At 46.2% G+C, this 22,201-nt stretch overlaps 1 protein-coding gene across 1 annotated transcript; it reads right to left on the bottom strand.

Moving 5' to 3' along the window:
• Positions 1–1,267: 1,267 nt before the first annotated feature.
• On the bottom strand, positions 1,268–20,783 carry LOC129838516 (transcription factor E2F7-like). The gene is made up of 13 exons (XM_055905550.1): positions 20,540–20,783; positions 19,839–19,931; positions 15,343–15,639; positions 14,974–15,133; positions 14,081–14,326; positions 12,636–12,794; positions 12,103–12,240; positions 11,523–11,672; positions 10,895–10,982; positions 9,022–9,388; positions 6,000–6,189; positions 5,212–5,573; positions 1,268–3,541 (listed from the first exon to the last, which is right to left on the bottom strand). The coding sequence occupies exons 2-13, from the start codon at positions 19,929–19,931 to the stop codon at positions 3,386–3,388; spliced, it is 2,406 nt and encodes an 801-aa protein (XP_055761525.1). The 5' UTR covers positions 20,540–20,783; the 3' UTR covers positions 1,268–3,385.
• Between the last annotated feature and the right edge of the window lie 1,418 nt (positions 20,784–22,201).

Below are 22,201 nucleotides of genomic sequence, written 5' to 3'. Positions count from 1 at the left end.
GAATCACATTACATCACCATAGAACTAGAATCACATTACATCACCATAGAACTAGAATCACATTACATCACCATAGAACTAGAATCACATTACATCACCATAGAACTAGAATCACATTACATCACCATAGAACTAGAATCACATTACATCATCATAGAACTAGAATCATATTACATCACCATAGAACTAGAATCACATTACATCACCATAGAACTCGAATCACATTACATCACCATAGAACTAGAATCACATTACATCACCGTAGAACTAATCACATTACATCACCGTAGAACTAGAATCACATTACATCACCATAGAACTAGAATCACATTACATCACCATAGAACTAGAATCACATTACATCACCAAAGAACTAGAATCACATTACATCACCATAGAACTAGAATCACATTACATAACCATAGAACTATAATCACATTACATCATCATAGAACTAGAATCATATTACATCACCATAGAATTAGAATCACATTACATCACCATAGAACTAGAATCACATTACCATAGAACTAGAATCACATTACATCACCATAGAACTAGGATCACATTACATCACCATAGAACTAGAATCACATTACATCACCATAGAACTAGAATATTTATTTTTTAATGCCTGGCCACTACCAGCCTATGCCTTTGATTAATCTATAGATGTTTATGATGTCGTAAATACATACAAGGCCTAAGCCCGAACCGATCCTATGGGCAGCAACCCACCAGGTTTATTACACCTGTAATAAAATACCAGATTGGTCTGCAGTCACACTGACAGGATGTGTTTGCCTGACCTCTGACCTCTATTATTAGGACAGCTTTGATTGGATTTAGAGAGGTCGTTGGCCCTGTTTGAGTACTGTTAGAATAATTAACGTGATCTGATAGATGACCAATCCAGGCATGTCCATGTCAGACTAGTGAATTCTTCACAGGAAGAAGGAAGGATGCAAGTATTCATTCAGGGCCTTTATATATGGTGGCATGCTGTTTCTTTATGAGTGATCTACTGCCATCTATTGGTCAGTTCCTTCAATGGCAGCCAAGGGCCAGTGCCTTATTCACTACATTGTGTAGTACAACTTCCTGTGGCTAAATATGTTGTAATTTGACAAAACGAAGTGTCATTGCTGAGCTAGATATACAACACTAGATTTACCTGTGCGAAATCTATTTGTGAGAAATACAATGAGTTGCTCATATCACTTGCATTTCTATGAAGACAACACGAAACGCAGCTGGACATTTTCACTTTTTTATTACAAAGGTTGTGGATGTCTAGAGAAAGAAACTGTTTGTCCCATAACATACACACAGCTAGTAGTAAGCACTGTGAAAATAACTATGTGTTGTAATGTTAGAAAAGGTTTCCTACAAAGCAGCGGACAGATAACTACAGAAACTAGCAGTGCAATTATTATTTTATGATAAGAAGCAGCATTAAATTAAACATTTCAAGGTTTTGAAGTAATAATTAAAAACATATGAATACAATATACAAAAATAATTACTGGTAAAAAAAAAAAGAAAGATTTGTGTACATGAACAACACATCTACAGCAGTGGAGGCCGCTGACGGGGACGGCTCATAATAACGGCCTGAACGGAGCAAATGGAATGGCATCAAACACATGTAAGCCATGTGTGCTGTATTTGATACCGCTCCAGTCATTAGCATGAGCCCGTCCTCCCCAATTAAGGTGCCACCAACCTCCTGTGTTCTACAGTTCAAGTAGATGATCAGCACCCTTTGGTGTAATGTAACTTTTCCTCAATTACTCCCCCCCAAAATATTCCAGAGGCCAAACTCTAATGCACGTCATTTAATGCATTAAATACAGTACTTTGATATTTCTCTCTAGTCTCCAGTGTATACCGCTGGATAACTAAGTAATTCAAGTATCTTGTAACATCATCAAATCATTTCACATTTAGTTTTCACCTTGCATGCGGTGGCGTAAGCACATACACATTGACAGAGAGCGATGCTGGTATTTGGGATCATTCTTAAAGCCCAACAATTGGAAACCTGTAAACCACATTAGTGTTGTAAAAATACATAACCCTTTGGAGTGGCCAAGATGCCAGTCTTTGTACCAAAAACCTTGGCAGCCATTTTGTAGGCCTTACGCTCACCAATGTGTTGCTGTGACTGCTTAGGAAAACTCCACCCAAAACATTTTTGGACTATATCAACAATGGACTAATGAAACACATAGCAAAATATAGTTTGAGTTAAGTTAAGACCTAATTTGCACAGTGAAAAGCAGTGGTTTTTAAACCTCTCTTGGAGCCAGGTCAGTAACACGCTAGAAGTGCAACCGAGAAGCGTATCGATATCTCTTCTACATCATGACTTATTACCAACACCAGCTTCTGAAATGTGTCTTCATGGGAAACCTTTCCGCTCCCACAGATATCATTCACCTATGATCAACTGTTTTCCCTTTTCCTACGGATACCGTTTTTACCCAATCCCTACGGAGCCAGCGTCACTCTCAAAATCAGATACCGTTTTTACCCAATCCCTACGGAGCCAGCGAAACTCTCAAAATCAGATACCGTTTTTACCCAATCCCTACGGAGCCAGCGACACTCTCAAAATCAGATACCGTTTTTACCCAATCCCTACGGAGCCAGCGACACTCTCAAATCAGATACCGTTTTTACCCAATCCCTACGGAGCCAGCGAAACTCTCAAATCAGACGTATATTCTTAAATACTTAGTGCTAAAAGTAGAGTAACATCATCAGAATTGCTACTCAACAGTCCCAATAGTCAACAGATATATTAGTTAATATATAAATAACGTTGAGATATAATAAAGTAATGGGTGGAGCGATTACCAAGGTAGCTCAATCTTTCTATGGAAGATACACTAGAAAAATAAATATGAGAGGTACCTAACTCCCACCACAGGAGGGCACTAAAACAAAAGACAACACTGCTTCCTGGAGTCCTCTGATAGTTATCGGTGTCCCACAGTCCAATCATGAGGAAGTCAAGGGTGAAGTTTCCCCTAGGATCAGCTTCCCTTCCCCCAATCCTAACCTTAACCATTAGTGGGGAAAATGCAAACTGGCCCAAAATCAGAGTCTAGGGGCAACTTCGCCCTACATGATGAGGCACTTAAAGGAGGAATCGTATAGACTAGCATTCATTCACTAGTAATAAGGCGAAGCACCAGTGGTATGAAACCAACAGGTCATACAGAAGAAACCCTGAGAGTCAGTGGGGAGTAAAGCCAGAGCCAGCGCAGTCAGAGCACGTTTAGCCGGAGAGAAACATTTGTCCATTCCTCTCGGGCCACTAGGCAGCCTTTCAGGTTATAACTAACAGCCACGCCCACTCTAAAAGGTCCCCAGACTTCTAATTGGTCAGTGGTTGGCCGATGTCCAGCCTCCTCTGGGCGGAGCCTCGTCGGCGGGCCACGGGGGTTGTGGTGGCCGTTCCCAGGGTCCCCGGCGTCTGGAAGAAGGCCTTGGAGCCACCGCCAGCTGCCGCCTCCTTGGGAGTCTGTGGTGTCTGTGGAGGAGAGACAAGAGAGTGAGGCCCTGAAACCACACAGTTTAAGGAACACTGCATCTGCCGAGCATCTCACTCCAGATGAATAATCAACTCTGGCAGTAGAGTATCACTGTGACAGTATTCCATCTACCCCTCACCCCCTCTTCCAAATACCAGCCTTATAAAATACCACTCAACTCAATTCTAAGAAACACAATGTTTTCCAGTGAAGGAAACATTTCAGCTTGAACGTGGCCACTGTGAAACATAGCTATGCATTTCTAAGCAGAGCAGGAGAACAACCTCCATTTGGAAACGGACCACTTGTATACAGTCTTCATTCCATTAATGTTAGGAGAGGGAGTGCATAGCAGGAATGGGAGACCGTGTACATGGCTGATTCATTTGTTACGGATGTACACGTTGGCTCGTCCAATCATTAATAATGTCCCTTCATTTGGCGCTGAAAGTCTAACGAGGGAGTCTGTGTCCGAAATGGTACCCTATTCCCTACATAATGCACTACTTTAGACAAACGTCCTATGGGCTCGGGTCAAAAGTAGTGAGTTATAGCTATAGGGAATAGAGTCCAATTTGGGATGCAACCGGAGTCTGAGAAGTGTCTTCAAGGCAGAGTGACGTCATCAGAGCGATATTGGGGAGTTTGTCTTTTAATGACCAAAAGATTCATGAACTCTGCTGAGGTGAAAAAAGCTATTTTCCTATCCGGGGATAATCTTTTTAAAGCAGACGAAAGCTGAACTGCTGTGGAGTAGTTAAACATGATAAACGGAGTTTGACGGTGGCATTTCCAGTGTTTGTCTGCTACACAAAAGGTCATACATCATGTGACTGGATTTAACGGCTTTCCAAATATAATCTGATCCATGTGAAGTGGTGGCACTGTCTGTCTGTCTGTCTGTCTGCCTGCCCTTTCTGTCTGCCTGCCCTTTCTGTCTGCCTGCCCTTTCTGTCCGTCTGCCTGCCCTTTCTGTCCGTCTGCCTGCCCTTTCTGTCCGTCTGCCTGCCCTTTCTGTCCGTCTGCCTGCCCTTTCTGTCCGTCTGCCTTCCCTTTCTGCCCGTCTGTCTGTCTGCCTGCCCGTCTGTCTGCCTGCCTGCCCGTCTGCCTGCCTGCCCGTCTGTCTGCCTGCCCGTCTGTCTGCCCGTCTGTCTGCCTGCCTGCCCGTCTGTCTGTCTGCCTGCCCGTCTGTCTGCCCGTCCGTCCGTCTGCCTGCCCGTCCGCCCGTCCGTCTGCCTGCCCGTCCGCCTGCCCGTCTGCCTGCCTGCCTGCCCGTCTGCCTGCCTGCCCGTCCGCCTGTCCGCCTGCCCGCCCGTCCGCCTGTCTGCCCGTCCGCCTGTCTGCCCGCCCGTCTGTCTGCCCGCCCGTCTGTCCGTCTGCCCGTCTGTCCGCCCGCCCGCCCGTCCGCCCGCCCGTCTTCCTGCCCGCCCGTCTTCCTGCCCGCCCGTCTTCCTGCCCGTCCGCTTGCCTGCCCGTCCGCCTGCCTGCCTGCCCGTCCGCCTGCCTGCCTGCCCGTCCGCCTGCCTGCCTGCCCGTCTGCCTGCCCGTCCGTCTGCCTGCCCGCCCGTCTGCCTGCCTGCCCGTCTGTCTGCCTGCCCGTCTGTCTGCCCGTCTTCCTGCCTGCCTGTCTTCCTGCCTGCCTGTCTTCCTGTCTTCCTGCTTGTCTCACCTGTGTCTCTGTCTGGATGAAGGTCAGAGGCGGCCTGGACTCCAAGGGAGAATGTGGAGGTATGGGTGCCGACCCGAACAGCCTGTGCTGCTCTGGACTGGAGAGGGCCGGCGCCACTGCCACCCCATTGAACTCCGGGGCTCCGGCCACTGCGTAGGGCCCGGCGGATCCCACCACGAAGCAGGCGGGGGACATCATGGCAGACATGTTGAAATTGAGATTGGCATCGCCCCTGTTGGCCATGAGTGGGTAGGGGGAGAGGGTGGAGGAGGACACGAGGACATAGGGCAGGGTGCCAGCAGGTAGAGTCAGGCCGCCTGTCGTCTGACCAGCAGAGAGGAGGAAGTTGAGACTGTTGAGACCTGGAGGGGAAAGGGGTGAGTGAGGACGAGTCATCTGTGAAAAATGGCACCCTATTCCCTATTTAGTGCACTACTTTAGACCAGCGCCCAACGGAACCCTGAGGGGGAGTGGACATCGCTTCAACCAACAGGAGACGAGGTGTCGCCAACAATCACAACAACATCTAGAAAAATAGGTGTGATCATCACTCACAATGCTTTTATCCTTGAAAGACATGGGACTGAGGTCACTACGTTAAGGACACGGCTCCTAAGAAGACCTTACAACAAGTCCTGTACAGTCCAATATCCATCCTGGCACAGAGTCTAAGGTCAGGTTTCAGACACGCATACAAAAGAAATGATGCTAGTGTGGATAAGAGACTTTAACTGAGCAACACTGCAACACTGACTGACTGGCACAGAGTTGTTTTTAACATAGCATACCTGCAGAGTTAGGCACATAGAGGTAGTGTGAAGGCTGGACCAGGTTGTTGTGGGGGCTCTGTCTGCCCACCTCCCCGTCTCTGAGGACTCTCAATGGGGCCTCTTCCCTGACGAGCCCCCCTGGGTGCCCCAGGGAGCTGGTCCTTGGGCTGGTGGTCATCTGACAGCTGTTTCCCTCCACACTCCTCCTCTAGGAAAAGAAAAACAAGAGACATGAGAGGAGGAGGGTGAAGTTGCTTCTAGACGCTGATCTTGGGTCAGTGTTGTATTTCCCCCACTAATAACTAAGGTTAGGATTGAGGGAGGGGAAGCTGATCCTAGAAATGTACCTACACTCTTAGAAAAAAGGGTCCCAAAAGGGTTCTTCAGCTGTCCCCATAGGAGAACCCTTTTGGTTCCAATTAGAACCCGCTGTACGGGTATAGCCCGAAGAACCCTATAAGGTTCTAGATGGCACCTTTGCATTCTAAGAGTGTAGGGAAACTTCCTCCCCGGAGCCTGATGCGTGTGAAAAGGAAGATCAAATCAAACTTTATTTGTCACATGCCCCCGAGTACAACAAGTGTAGACCTTACCGTGAAATGCTGACTTACAAGCCCTTAACCAACAGTGCAGTTCAAGAAGAGTTAAGAAAATATTTACCAAAGAAACTAAAGTAAAAAATAACAAAAAGTAACAAAATAACAATAACGAGGCTATATACCTGTACCGAGTCAATGTCCAGGGGTACAGGTTAGAGGTCATTTGTACATGTAGGTAGGGGTGAAGTGACTATGCATAGATAAACAGCGAGCAGCAGCAGCGTACAAAAGGGAGGAGGGGGTCAATGTAAATAGTCCGGTGGCCATTTGATGAATTGTTCAGCAGTCTTATGGCTTGGGGGTAGAAGCTGTTAAGGAGCCTTTTGGTCCAAGACTTGGCGCTCCGGTACCGCTTGCCGTGCGGTAGCAGAGAAAACAGTCTATAACTTGGGTGACTGGAGTCTGACAATTTTTTGGGCCTTCCTCTGACACCGCCTAGTATACAGGTCCTGGATGGCAGGAAGCTTGGCCCCTGTGATGTACGCACTACCCTCTAGCACCTTACGGTCAGATGCTGAGCAGTTGCCATACTAGGCAGTGATGCAACCGGTCAGGATGCCCTCGATGGTGCAGCTGTAGAACTTTTTGAGGATCTAGGGACCCATGCTAAATCTTTTCAGTCTGCTGAGGGGGAAAAGGTGTTGTCGTGCCCTCTTCACGACTGTCTTGGTGTGTTTGGACCGTGATAGTTTGTTGGTGATGTGGACACCAAGGCCCTTGAAACTCTCGACCCACTACACTTCAGTAATTGGGGGCCTGTTCGGCCTGCCTTTTCGGCCTGCCTTTTCCTGTAGTCCACGATCAGCTCCTGTTCTTCAGTTTTTAATGTGACCCTCCCACAGCCCAATGCTGCAGCGCTCCCTGGTGCATCCCATAATTAATTTACGATGAGCTTTGATCACATTTCCCTCTCAAATAACGAGCCATGAAATTGCATGACTCATCTACAAAAATGATAACTCTGTTTTGCTAATTTTTCAAGCAAACGTAATGTGAACTGCTATGCTTACTCTGCAGAGGATTTTGTGACTGCTTCAGGTGAATGTACTAGACTACTGGTAGGTAAGAAATACTGTGTGGATTTGAGCACACACACCATGACTTCTCTAGCTCCTCAATTTGAATGGAAGTGAGAGGCTGAGATTAATAGTCTGGGGTTTGGTACAATTACAAATATCACATGCCTCACCAAAATGATATTGACTGTGTTTAATTACAACTTAGAATACTTTTATCCTTGTCAGTGAGCAGGCAGTGATTCATATTTTAATTTAATGCTTCGCTTTCGGGAATCATTAACAAGATTTTCTGCATTTTCTGAATTAAACCACAGAATGTATGATGATGAAATATACTGAAATAATGTTGTCCTCTACTACTTCAATGTCTTCATATCATCATCAGAAGCTCTCGATTCTCTAATCAATCAGTATAATGTTGCTAAGAAACTTGAGGAAACCTCTTTTCATTATGAAGAGATCGCTGAACATAAACAGCACATTCCGAGTTATGTCTTTCACCTTCACATGTAATAAACCTCACAAAATCATGGTCTGCCTCTCAAATGGCACCCTATTCCCTATATAGTGCACTACTTTTGGCCAGGGCCCATAGGGAACAGGGTGTCATTTGGGACACAGCCGTGGAGGAAAATGAAACTCCCTCCTTGGAGAAAACATTCCCGTACGTAAACAAACCATTTGGTAACTCACTGGTCTGACTGATCAGATCTGCTTTATGTGACATTGGCATAGAGATTGTTTTGGCGGTGTAAGAGGTGGAACTACGTTAGAGCTGTCAAATCCACAAGCAGCTCACGTCATTATACCTAAAGCGGACATTGCCATTGGCTGCACAGAGTCGCATTATGAGAATCCCATGCAGCCTCGTTTACAAGATTGAACGCTGATAGAACTCCTCATTATTTCTATGTAGCCTACACGTTCTCCTTCTGAACTTCCACGTGAGTGGGATGGTGTGGCTTCGTGACAATGATCAAGACCGATTTGACAGCGCCAATGCAGTTCCACCTCCGACACTTCAGCTATGAGGGTGTCAGCTATCACCGGTTAACGCTTGATCTGATTGAATCTAGGCACGAGACGTTACAGTATGAAGCGTCGCTCTCCCTGACCTGTCTTGTCGGTTGTCAAATCAACACGCTTCTAATTTAAAAGGGTAAGTTTAGTTTTTCACAACTTTCAGGGTGAGGAACCCTCTATCGTTAAGTAGTAAAACACTGAACTTCCCCTTTAAATATGGATCATACATTACTGTGATTGGTCTAGCAGGAGGAGGATGATCTACAGTGATCTAAGGTCAGAGTTGATCCTAGGTACAGTGTGGAAATATGGACAACGACTACCTGAAGCGTGTCAGGCTTATGGTCAATCAGAGATCCACAGTACATCTGTGGATTTCACTTTTCTCCACAAACTCACCCTATCAGATAGCTCCGTCTCAGGCGACTCCCTCTTCTCCTCCACTCCTTCATCCTGCTTCCTCTTCCCCAGGATGCTCTCTCTGGACCCTGACCCCGGTGACCTTTGAACTTCCGTGGTAAAGCAGTCAAGCCCATCCTGCGCCGCCGGACCTCCGTACAGCATGACCACCGAGGCCTGGGACATGCTGGGTAGATACGCCATGTGGTGGGGATGGGGGGGAAATGGGGGTTGTGGGGACAGGGGTCCCACGTATGAACCCTCTGGGTGGACGGGCACGGCCAGGGGGGCTAGACCCGGGGAGCAGAGCAGGGAGTTGCCGTCACTGTGGGTGGGGCTCTGAAGTCCGCCGCTGGGGTGGGAGACACTGCAAAGACACAGAGGAACCAACTTAGACATATGTTTCTGTCATTCTCTCCAAGCAAATGCTCTGTAGCAGGGCTGTCAAATTCATTTCCTGGAGGGCCGAGTGTCTGCGGGTTTTCACTCCAATGAATGATATTAATTAGGAACTCTCTAGGTCTTAATCAGACATGGTCTTCTAGGAACTGAGTTTCACACCCCTGCATTATACTGTTGATAAAAAAAGATGGGACATTAGAATGTAGAAACATATAGTAGTAAAATCCTTAACTGTTATTTTTGCCAGAACAACAGAACAATGTGGTGACGGTTCATTAGCCAGACCAGATTTCAACTGGGAAAAATACAACAAAAACACTCTCTCTCAGCAGTTTGGAACCAGCGACCTTTACTCCTCCATCCCCACTCCAAAAACACTCCCTCTCAGCAGTTTGGAACCAGCGACCTTTACTCCTCCATCCCCACTCCAAAAACACTCCCTCTCAGCAGTTTGGAACCAGCGACCTTTACTCCTCCATCCCCACTCCAAAAACACTCCCTCTCAGCAGTTTGGAACCAGCGACCTTTACTCCTCCATCCCCACTCCAAAAACACTCCCTCTCAGCAGTTTGGAACCAGCGACCTTTACTCCTCCATCCCCACTCCAAAAACACTCCCTCTCAGCAGTTTGGAACCAGCGACCTTTACTCCTCCATCCCCACTCCAAAAACACTCCCTCTCAGCAGTTTGGAACCAGCGACCTTTACTCCTCCATCCCCACTCCAAAAACACTTAGAGCAGCAACAGCCTTGAGATGGCTGTGGCTTGGCCACCAGTGAAGTAGCCACCACATCCCTAGTAGAAATGGTCAGAAACCGAGAGGACCAGGAGACACTGCAGCCAACTCATGTAAAACATGTCAAACCCAGCCTAAACAAACACCAGGGTAAGAGTAAAAACTCAAAGCAAACCATTACGAAAACCACCTTTTATAAATTAAATGAACTGTGAGACGTGGACCAATAACAGTTTGCAGAGAGTTTCAGCCGGGCCTATTAAAAACTCCAAGCCGGAGCCTCTGGAGCTGGTCATTTGCACGCATCACTTCCTCTAAGGGCCCAGTTTCCTGTTCCTGAGTTGCAACTAAATCACCACATAGGTAGTGTCTCAAATGGCCCCTTATTCACTATATAGTGCACTACTTTTGACCAGGGCACATAGGGCTCTGGTCAAAAGTAGTGCACTATATAGGGTGCCATTTGGGACACATACATATATTTTATTGCCATGGCAGCCCTGTTGTATACCAGTGGACCTGATGTGTCATTACATTCAACCAACAAGCTAGTCCTTGGCAACAGGCAGTGTAATAGATCATGAAATGCAATACAGAAGTTGTAGATTGTTTGCAGTAAATCTAAGGTTAGTACCACTGCATGGCGTATGAAAAGTGATGGCGTGATTAGGAACAGGAGCCTGGGATGTTTGGTGTGTGTGTGAGGGAGCCTCCTTCCGTGTGTGTTCTACTTACCCTGTAACAGTGGTTCCAAACTGCAGCCGGCACACCGCGCTGCTGCTCACACACCTTCTGGAATAGTTCACTGACTGGGGAAGCAGACCTGGACAGAACCGAGGGAGACGTGAGTTAATCCCATTTACAGGTATTACTTGATTTGAATGGTCCCAAATAGATGGTTGGTAGATGTTCAACTAACTAGCTGCTTGCCCTAACCTTGTCCTAAGTCTTACCCCTACCTGTAACCCTAACATTGTCCTAAGTCTTACCCCTACCTGTAACCCTAACATTGTCCTAAGTCTTACCCCTACCTGTAACCCTAACATTGTCCTAAGTCTTACCCCTACCTGTAACCCTAACCTTGTCCTAAGTCTTACCCCTACCTGTAACCCTAACCTTGTCCTAAGTCTTACCCCTACCTGTAACCCTAACCTTGTCCTAAGTCTTACCCCTACCTGTAACCCTAACCTTGTCCTAAGTCTTACCCCTACCTGTAACCCTAACCTTGTCCTAAGTCTTACCCCTACCTGTAAGCCTAGCATATCAACAGATTAGTAGTTGGTTGACAGTTGACAGCTATGTGCTCTAACCCACTGAGTCATTGGGAACCAGTTGTGATGTGAGCTCTGTCCTGACTCCTTACCCGTGACCTCTCTGCGTGGGCTGCTGGGCGCCGAGTTGACACGGCGTTGGCTGGCCACAGAGGTGGGCACCACACTGAAGGAGGCATGGCGTGCCAGCTTCTGTTTCCTGCCACCCGGAAGAGCGATGGCCGCCACAGCTTCCGAGTCCTCTGTTGAAAAACAGAGTAGTCAGTGAGTTCTGTGACACTGATCTTGGGTCAGTTTAACATTTTCCACACTAATAGTTAAGGCTAGGATAGGAGAAGAAGCTGATCCTATATCTGTGCCTATGGGAAATTCATCCCAGAGCGTGTTAGTCTTGGTCAGTAGACAGGTTTATGATTAGTTTTAGTAGAAGTGAAGACAGTTCCATTATAAATGTATAATGAATCCATTTCCATTCACTGTAACATTGTTTAATAGATGGTCTCCCTATGAAGTACTGAGCTGATGCCCTTCCGAACCAATATGGGTGTGATGTTATTTGTTTTACCACCGAGGACCACTGTGTGAAGTGTTTTAATGAATGCTTTTAAGTGCTATCCTCTGGGGATCCACATCTGGCTGTATTATTCACTACCCAAATCATTTCAATCTTACCATGGCTGCTGTGGAAGTCTGCCGGGCCGATCCATTTGAACGCAGGCTTCCTCCCCCTCTCCTCCCGGACGTGGACCTTCTTGATCAATCCCAGACTCGTCAGGACGTTGGCGATGTCATACAGCCGCCGCACCTTAGCTGAAAACAGATTCAAATCAGATGTATCATTTTGAACCCTAACCCAGTAAAAAGGACAATGGGAGAGATGTCTGGGGGTATCTGAGGTGTACAGTGACGTTGCCCCTAGACGCTGATCTTGGGTCAGTTTTGCATCTTCCCCACTAATGTTTAAGGTTAGGATTATTAGAGGAGAAGTTGATCCTAGACCTGTACTAGGGGAAACTTCAACCTGCAGCTATTTGGTGGCTGGGCTGTGACCATTAGGCCACAAAGGGGAGAAACTGACTGAAATAGGCAGGGAGTACCTGGACTTGATGTTGTGTCAGAGGCTCTTTGACTGCACGGCAAAACCCTCAAGATCCCTATGAGCTCTGGTCAAAAGTCGTGCACTATGTAGGTAATAGGATGCTTACTTTTGTACTTGCTGTGGCTGGCGGGGTCCTGGCTTTCCTCGATGAGGATTTTGGCGGCCACGTCCAGAGTGACAGTCTGGGTCCTGGACACCAGGAAGAGCATGACAAACTTCTGACTCATGATGCGTAGGGACTTGTCTTTCCTGGTGCTGGCGGCCGCTGCAACAGACAAGCAGGACAAAGTTAAAGGGAATACGGGGTCCTATTCACTAAGTGGCAAACGGAAGAAAATGGACAGAAACAGAGAGGGAACTACCTGAACTTGTTTCCGCTTTTCCGTTGCAAAACGTTTTGCGATGGTGTGCACTAATGAATAGGACGTTGCAGTGGCTTGTATGGTCTAGTGCTGCCGACAGCAGTTACATACCAGTGTCAGCATGGGTTTGAATCTGACCTACAGCATGTCACACCCTCCTCCTATAATAATACTTTATTGTCCATGTTACAGAGAACGATGGAAATTTGATTCAAGACCTGAGTTACCTGTCAAACAGGTGGCCTTGTCAAACAGGACCATAATACAAACGACAACGTTCCTTATTCAGTGAGAGAAAGTGACTCTGCCCTCCTCTCAAAGGGACACATTATGACGGGAAGTGGCAGGCCTAGTGTTCTGCAGGAGGGGACGCCAGATCTATGGCAACCACTGCCTCTCTAGGGAACAGTAGCTTTGGATTCTGTTAGCTAGCTACATGTAGCTACCTAATTAGCCACGTTGAAACACACAGCCCAGCGTTGTCCAGGTTAGGGTTTGGCCGGGGTAGCCGTCATTGTAAATAATAATTTGTTCTTAACCAACTTGCCTAGTTAAATAAAGGTTAAATAAAACATTTAAATAAATTTGGGCCTTTAAGCCCAAGTCAGTGAAAGCATTCCTCATCGTCATGGAGACGAGGGTAGGGGGCAGCGGCCTCCCGGGTTAATCAAGGCTGATGGGATTCTTTGTGTTAATGTGTGTGATGACCAAGCGCTCCTCGTCAATGTGATGGATCACTAATACAACTGGGAGATTACAGCAGAGGAAAGGCGACAGGAGCGAAGCTTGATGGCTGAGCTTTTGATGTGGCACATATTAACTAGTAATCTCCAAACACCCGCTGAAGTTAATTAATCTTGTTACAGTTTACCTAACATTCAGGAATCAGATTTCCTGTATTTAGACAGAAAATCTGACAAAATAATTTTGTCAAACACACACCCTGCACATCCAAACAAATCCAAACTTGAGTTGCAGAGGGAGCATGTAGGCACTCCAAATCTCCCATTGACATACATGTATAATTGACACCAAACTTCTAGCTTCAGTCACACATCCCAAATTATAATAATTCAACCCTGTGTCCATCAGCTGCCCCTGATGTAGCGATCGCAGATTGTCCCTTTAGGACAACGTAAAACTAACCCAAGGTCAGCGTCTAGGGGCATTTCCCCTACTCTGCTCTCACCACAGCTGGAGTCTCCTTCCCCTCCCTCTGGGGTGTGTGTGGTGGCTCCCTCTCTGTGACCGCCCTCCCCGGCCTGCTCCATGTGCAGGTGGTAGCGCTGCTGCCTGCCCATCCCCTGCAGCTCGGCCAGGGTGGACCCCAGGCGCCGCCGCCCGTACCACACGTACTGGTTCTTAGCTACACGCCCTACGATCATCAGAGACTCCAGGACGTTTATGATGTCGTAGATTCGCCGCCGCTCCACCCCTAAAGACAGACGGACACCAGGGACAGGTCAGACTGGGGTCAGCAACATGATTTCAGTGTTCTGTTATGTCAGCTGGTTATATAACAAAGCTCTAACTAAGGTACCTCAACAGGATTTAATGACGCAGTAGATCATTTCTGGCTGCATCTTAACTTTCCTCATAGTCTCAGACATGGATTGGTGCTTTTCTGGAAGGTACAGTGGGATACGAGGGCTCTGCGTGAAGGTATCCATAGCAACCGTTTCCAAAATCCAATAGTGTATGATATAGCTAATGTAATATCCGTTTTATGAGCGATTTCCATTATGGTCTTTCATTATGGTTACCAATTATGGCAGCCTCCCTGAGCCGGGTCGTGTTCATTAGTCATAAAACGGAAGACAACGGGTCATTTGTAGCTGAGTTGGGAGAGCATGATGCTTGTAGCACAAGGGATCGATTCTCGGTACTGCCCATATGTATAATGTCTGCCCGCATGACTAAGTTGCTTCGGATAAAAGCGTCTGCTAAATGGCATTTATTATTTAACGGACTGAAACAGGGAGGGACTGTTGAAACATTTGCAAAACATTTTACACCGCTTGCCCTGATGAACATGACCCAGGTGTAGCTGTAATCTGCCTCTCTGGATTCATTGGCTCTTACCCAGGCTGGTAGACACCTCATCCAATGAGATACTGATGGTGTCAGAGGTTGGATAGTCCGGATACAGGGCCAGGAACTTCTGGCACAGCAGGCCCAGGCTCTTCTGCTTCCTGCTGGGCTTCCTTTCCCCCTCTTCCTCCTCCTCGTCCACCACATCAAACTGATCAGAGAGACAAAGCATTGTCAAGAAAGTAATCGATTTCAGCATCTATAAATCCATTAGTTGGCAGATGATAATACAATCCAACAGTATGATGATAATGTCACTGTATATTCAAGATAACAGCCCTGTGGGCCCTGGTTAAATGGTGCACTATAAAGGGAACAGTGTGCCATTTGGGGTGCAGTCGGTGAGTGGTCAAAGGGTACCTGGCACGGGCCATCCACCTCGACATCCTCCACTGCTCTCTCATTCTCAATGGGCCTAAACAGAACCTTCTTCATCTCTCTGTCGCGGATGTCAGGGCTGGCAGCACTGATGAGCATCCTGAGGTTGGCAGTGGGGGTCCAGGGGTCCGCGTGAGGAGGTGCCCCCCACTCAGAAGGCTTAACAGGGGTGCTATGGAGGTGTTCCGGGGTGGGAGGCTTACTGCCGTACAGCAGCATGGTGGCCGTGGTGTCCATCTTGTGAGGGGTGGTTCTTCTTCGCTCCACACATCTGTTCTCCTGTGAAGGAGCACAATGTTATGAACTTTGATTAAGTGGGGTGGAGTGATATGAAATGTGGTGCATTTGTAGGTAGATCTACTTAATATAAATAACGTAAGCATAACTATCTACGGTTTTTACTTTTTAATTACCATTTATAATATATATTCCCCCCTCGCTCGACTTTTTTCATTCAACTTTTTCCACCCCGAACACTTTATCTGGACATGGTTCGTCAGGACCTCCACCAGCCGAAGCTAAGTAGTAACATTAACATGATGCCTTCTAATTGCAGTCGCTGTACTCATGATATACAGGAGAACGATCGCCTTCTGGTGAGGATAGCCGTGCTGCAAGCCCAGCTTCAGACGCAATCGTTAGGCAAGGGTCATTTCAGTGTAGGAAAGGATGAAACAGCATCTGTGCCACCAGTAAGTACAGATAGTAGTATAAATCCTCTCGCACAGTCCCCGCAGCCAGACACTTTTCTCATGGCTTCTGGAAGGAAATGCTGTAGGAATGCTCAACCGGTTCTCCCCATTAAGCAACGAGTCGGAGTCGGAGTCTTCTCTGGTCTCTCCTCAACCCGTTACGGGGTCTGAGACGCCGAAGCCTCCCACCATTAGCTCTGACAAATTGAAAACCCCAGTCATTGCCAACTCCATTTTCCGTAGTATTAGACTTCAGCAATCATACACTGTTTACCAGGGAGCAGGGCTACCGACGTTAAGACTAATCTGAAGATGGTGCTGGCTAAGGCTAAAACTGGCGAGTGTAGAGAGTATAGGGATATTGTAATCCACGCTGGCACCAACGATGTTAGGATGAAACAGTCAGAGGTCACCAAGCGCAACATAGCTTCAGCGTGTAAATCAACTAGAAAGATGTGTCGGCATCGAGTAATTGTCTCTGGCCCCTCCCAGTTAGGGGGAGTGATGAGCTCTACAGCAGAGTCTCACAACTCAATCGCTGGTTGAAAAGTGTTTTCTGGCCTCCCGGGTGGCGCAGTGGTCTAAGGCACTTCATCGCAGTACTAGCTGAGCCACCAGAGATTCAGGTTCGAGCCCAGGCTCTGTCGCAGCCGACCGGGAGGCCCATGGGGCAGCGCACAATTGGCCACAGCGTCGTCCGGGTTAGGGAGGGTTTGGCCGGCAGGGATATCCTTGTCTCATCGCGCACTAGTGACTCCTGTGGCGGGCCGGGCGCAGTGCGCGCTAACCAGGTCGCTAGGTGCACGGTGTTTCCTCCGACACATTGGTGCGGCTGGCTTCCGGGTTGGATGTGCATTGTGTCAAGAAGCAGTGCGGCTTGGTTGGGTTGTGTTTCGGAGGACGCATGGCACTCGACCTTCGCCTCTCCTGTGTCTGTACGGGAATTGCAGCGATGAGACAAGACTAACTACTACCAATTGGATACCACGAAATTTGGGAGAACAAAAGGGGTATTTAAAAAATAAATAATAATAATCATAGAAAACTGTTTTCTGTCCCTCCCAAAAGATAGAATGTGTAGATAATTTGCCCTCTTTCACCAACAAACCAACAAACAGGACCACGCCTGGCCTGCTGAGGAGTGACGGACTCCATCCTAGCTGGAGGGGTGCTCTCATCTCATCTATTAACATAGACAGGGCTCTAACTCTAACTAGCTCCACAATAAGATAGGGTGCAGGCCTGCCAGCAGGCTGTTAGCCAGTCTGCCACTAGCACAGTTAGTGTAGTCAGCTCAGCTATCCCCATTGAGACCGTGTCTGTGCCTTGATCTAGGTTGGGCAAAACTAAACATGGCGGTGTTCGCCTTAGCAACCTCACTGGAATAAAGACCTCCTCCATTCCTGTCATTATTGAAAGAGATTGTGATATCTCAAAATAGGGCTACTTAATGTTGGATCCCTCACTTCCAAGGCAGTTATAGTCACTGATCATAATCTTGATGTGATTGGCCTGACTGAAACATGGCTTAAGCCTGATGAATTTACTGTGTTAAATGAGGCCTACATTGTTCATTCAGTATTGTTGTAATCGTCATTATTACACACATATATATATCGGCCGATTAATCGGAATCGTCTTTTTTTGGTCCTCCAATAATCGGTATCGGAGTTGAAAAATCATAATCGGTCGACCTCTAATGTGGATGGTTTGTCTTCTGACAAATCAACTGTAAATTTCGGTGTTCCTCAAGGTTCACTATATATTTTACCTCTTGGTGATGTCATTCGGAAACATAATGTTAACTTTCACTGCTATGCGGACAATACACAGCTGTACATTTCGATGAAACATTTTGAAGCACCAAAATTGCCCTCCCATGAAGCCTGTGTTTCAGACATAAGGAAGTGGATGGTGGCAAATGTTTTACTTTTAAAAACTTGGACAAAACAGAGATGCTTGTTCTAGGTCCCAATTAACAAATAGATCTTCTGTTGGGTCTGACAATTAATCTTGATGGTTGTACAGTCGTCTCAAATAAAACTGTGAAGGACCTCAGCGTTACTCTGGACCCCGATCTCTCTTTTGACCAACATATCAAGAATATTTCAAGGACAGCTTTCTTCCATCTACAAAAAAATCTGAAACTTTCTGTCCAAAAATGATGCAGAAAAAAGCATGGATACAATTGTCACTTCTAGATTAAGACTACTGCAATGCTCTACTTTCCGGCTACCCGGATAAAGCACTACATAAACTTCAGTTAGTTCTAAACACGGCTGCTAGAATCTTGACTAGAACCACATTTTTAAAATCATATTACTCCAGTGTTAGCCTCTCTACACTGGCTTCCTGTTAAGGCTAGGGCTGATTTCAAGGTTTTACTGCTAACCTACAAGGTATTACATGGGCTTGCTCCTACCTATCTTTCCGCTGTGGTCCTGCCGTACATACCTACACGTACACTGCGGTCACAAGAAGCAGGCCTCCTTACTGTAAACAGAATTTCTAAGCAAACAGCTGGAGGCCAGGTTTTCTCCTATAGAGCAACATTTTTATGGAATGGTCTGCCTATCCATGTGAGAGACGCAGACTCAGTCTCGACCTATAAGTCTTTATTGAAGACTCATAGGTTCAGTAGGTCCTATGATTGAGTGTAGTCTGGCCCAGGGGTGTGAAGGTGAACGGAAAGGCGTGATGAACCGCCCTTGGTGTCTCTGCCTGGCCGGTTCCTCTCTCTCCACTGGGATTCTCTGCCTTTAACCCTATTACGGGGGCTGAGTCACTGGCGCTCTTCCATGCCATCCCTAGGAAGGGTGCGTCACTTGAGTCACTGACGTGATCTTTCTGTCCGGGTTGGCGCCCCCCTTGGGTTCATGCCGTGGGGGAGATCTTCGTGGGCTATACTCGGCCTTGTCTCAGGGTAGTAGGCTGAAGTGGTGTGGGGGCTGTGCTTTGGCAAAGTGGGTCCCGACCCCTCCTGTCTCAGCCTCCAGTATTTCTGCTGCAATAGTTTGTGTCTGTTTGTCCTGAGCCCTAGGACCATGCCTCAGGACTACCTGGCCTGATGACTCCTTGCTGTCCCTAGTCCACCTGGTCATGCTGCTGCTCCACTTTCAACTGTTATGCCTGCGGCTATGGAACCCTGACCTGTTCACTGGACGTGCTACCTTGTCCCAGACCTGCTGTTTTGGACTCTCTCTCTATCGCACCTGCTGTCGCTAACTCTGAATGATTGGCTATGAAAAGCCAACTGACATTTACTCCTGAGGTGCTGACTTGTTGCACCCTCTACAACTACTGTGATTATTATTATCATCTGACCCTGCTGGTCATCTATGAACATTTGGACATCTTGGCCACGTTCTGTTATAATCTCCACCCGGCACAGCCAGAAGAGGACTGGCCACCCCTCAGAGCCTGGTTCCTCTCTAGGTTTCTTCCTAGGTTCTGGCCTAGAGTTTTTCCTAGCCACCGTGCTTCCACATCTGCATTGCTTGCTGTTTGGGGTTTTAGGCTGGGTTTCTGTACAGCACTTTGTGACATCAGCTGATGTAAAAAAAAAAAAAAAAGAAGGGCTTTATAAATCTATTTGATTGATTTTGTTCATGTGAGAAAGAATCTTATTTCAAGACTCTCCAGGCATGTCATATAACGGTGCTACAAATTCACGAAAAGAGGAGTTGACTCTGAAGATTGTTTCTGAGTGTCTCTTCAATAAGGATTCATAATAAACAATAATAATAAGGAATTGAAGGGTTCATTTGACTTGGAATCAAAACATACCTTCTGATCATTTCTGCCTCCAACTTCCTCCATGTCTGCTTTGCTCTTCTTTGGACTGATGAGATCTCTCAAAGCTAGACATTCAACTTCCATCTGAAAAACAATTAGCCATATCATATTAATTTGTCTCTGAACTGTGCAGAAAGGTCATTATTTAGTTTCATACAGTCATATTTCAGTCACTACTTTGCTATAGCCAAATGCAGCAAATAGATCGATCTATTACAAGGCCATAAGATATCAGTGGTCAGAAGATTTTGGCGCAAAGACCTTAGCCAACCTAACGTTAGCTGATGACTCTAGTTAGTAGACAGCTAGCTTGTTAGCTATCACATCTAATTCTGACACGTTCAGTACTGAATACTGATACTGTAAAAGTCCTGATGGCAAGACGAATACACAATAAATAGCTAAATTATAGCTATAGTACACAATGGAAACACTTTGCAAAAAAAATGATGCAATCTTGGGAAGTATTTTCTTGGGGCAAATTGAGTATTAATACTGATCCATTCAACGTGACACTTAGTTAGCTAAAAGCTACCAGGTTGCAAGACAAAAAGTATATATACTGTTAATCAATAAATAAAACATGTCTATTTACTTAATACATAAATACCTAGCTACACTATTTACCTGCTGGCTGTCATCTAACTTACTGTAGCTAGGCTAGCTAACGTTAGTGATTATTATTTACTCACCTTCTTCAGCGTTTCCTACGTAACGTAAGAAGATAAAGTTGTCTATACCAACGTACAGTATCTCTAATTGCACAGACTTACTGGTGGTACGTTGTTTAACTCAAATCAACATAACTTTCATTTCTTAAATAAGCGGGCTTTCTTCTAATATCCAGCTGTAAAGCTTCTCCTGTCCCGCTAAAGTTACTTGTGTTGGAATTGCATTACTCAACAGGAATAGCTACAACCAAAAACACCCGCTAAAGCATTTTTTTCTGGCGCTCTCATGTGTTTCACTCAGTCGAGCCAATCAGCATCTAGATGTTGTGACGCGTACAATTGATTTTGCCAATAGGCAAGGGGCAACAACCACGCCTCTAAAGATTTCTTGGCGGGGCAGTCCGCGCGGACTTGACTGGGAGTCATGCTGTTCAGTTTGACTGCTGCTGTTCATGGTGTTTGAGTGGCATAGTCGCGCACTAAGAAACCCTATTAATAACCTTAATCACAGAGGCGTTGTTGTTGCATGTATCGACTACGGACCCACTGCGGTTCCCTCTAATTAGTTTGCGTGGCTCAGGGAAACAGATGGGACAGGAGTGGGTGGCGCTCATTCTACCTGTGACACCGCGCGAAAAGTTGTAAACTGAGTAGCCCAATACCCAGGGTCCCGCCCTCAGGCTTTCCCAGTCCCTCGAGTTGTCCCGGGTATCACATAATCCCCGCCCAATATTTCAAGACGGTTTACTTTGAAAAATGTAGGTTTATAAAAATAATATATAATTTATATTATTGATTTATTTGCACAAAAATAACAGAATGTTTTTCAGATACATGGGATTGCATATTTAATGTATTAGCAATTATTGTATTGTAAATCTAAACAGTGCAAAATTAGGAATGGAGAACAATTGGCTATTGATTGGTCCTGGTTGCCTATGCTATATCTCTGCTTTCAGAGAGATAGCATCTTCCCAAAGCACCTGAAACCCTGCCTCTTCAAAGAGTATTTTAAATAATCCCCCTCCTAAACCTCACCCCCCCCAAAACACTTTCCTGAAGCAACACTTGCTCTTGAACCCCCCCTTCTAGCTCTGTCTTTGCTTATAGCTACTTTACTGAGGGAAAGTGTACTTACTATGACTGTGATATGTGGTTGTCCCACCTAGCTATCTTAAGATGAATGCACTAACTGTAAGTCACTCTGGACAAGAGTGTCTGCTGAAGGACTAATATGTACGATGTGCAATGTTGCATTCTCTGCATGAACAGGGTGGATGGCAACATACTTTCAACAACAATGTGGATTTGAAACCTGTTGTTCTCTCTCTGAGAAGCTCTGTTTGTCACTCAAAGAGCTGATCGTAGGCTATGTCACTGAATCCATTACAGTCGATACCCCATTCTTCTTAGTAATCACAAGTGTGTCTGTCTGTCTTACCAAGGCAGTGTTGTGACATTGCCTTTTGTTTAAAATAAAAACCGTAGGATTACTTTGTGTGAAGCATCGTATTCAATGTCCTCTGTGAAGTTATTATTACTTTCATCTTATTATATGAAGTTTACTTAGGGAGAGAGTTTGTTTACTGGCAACAAGAGTTATTGCCCACCTCTTTGAGTATAGATCATTCAGAGGCTCGTAAATGTTACCCATTAAATGTCACATCAGATTTCCCCTCTGCA

The sequence above is a fragment of the Salvelinus fontinalis genome, chromosome 39, assembly GCF_029448725.1.
Source record: "Salvelinus fontinalis isolate EN_2023a chromosome 39, ASM2944872v1, whole genome shotgun sequence".
Classification (NCBI taxonomy): domain Eukaryota; kingdom Metazoa; phylum Chordata; class Actinopteri; order Salmoniformes; family Salmonidae; genus Salvelinus; species Salvelinus fontinalis.
This window is presented reverse-complemented; position numbering and strand designations above follow the sequence as displayed.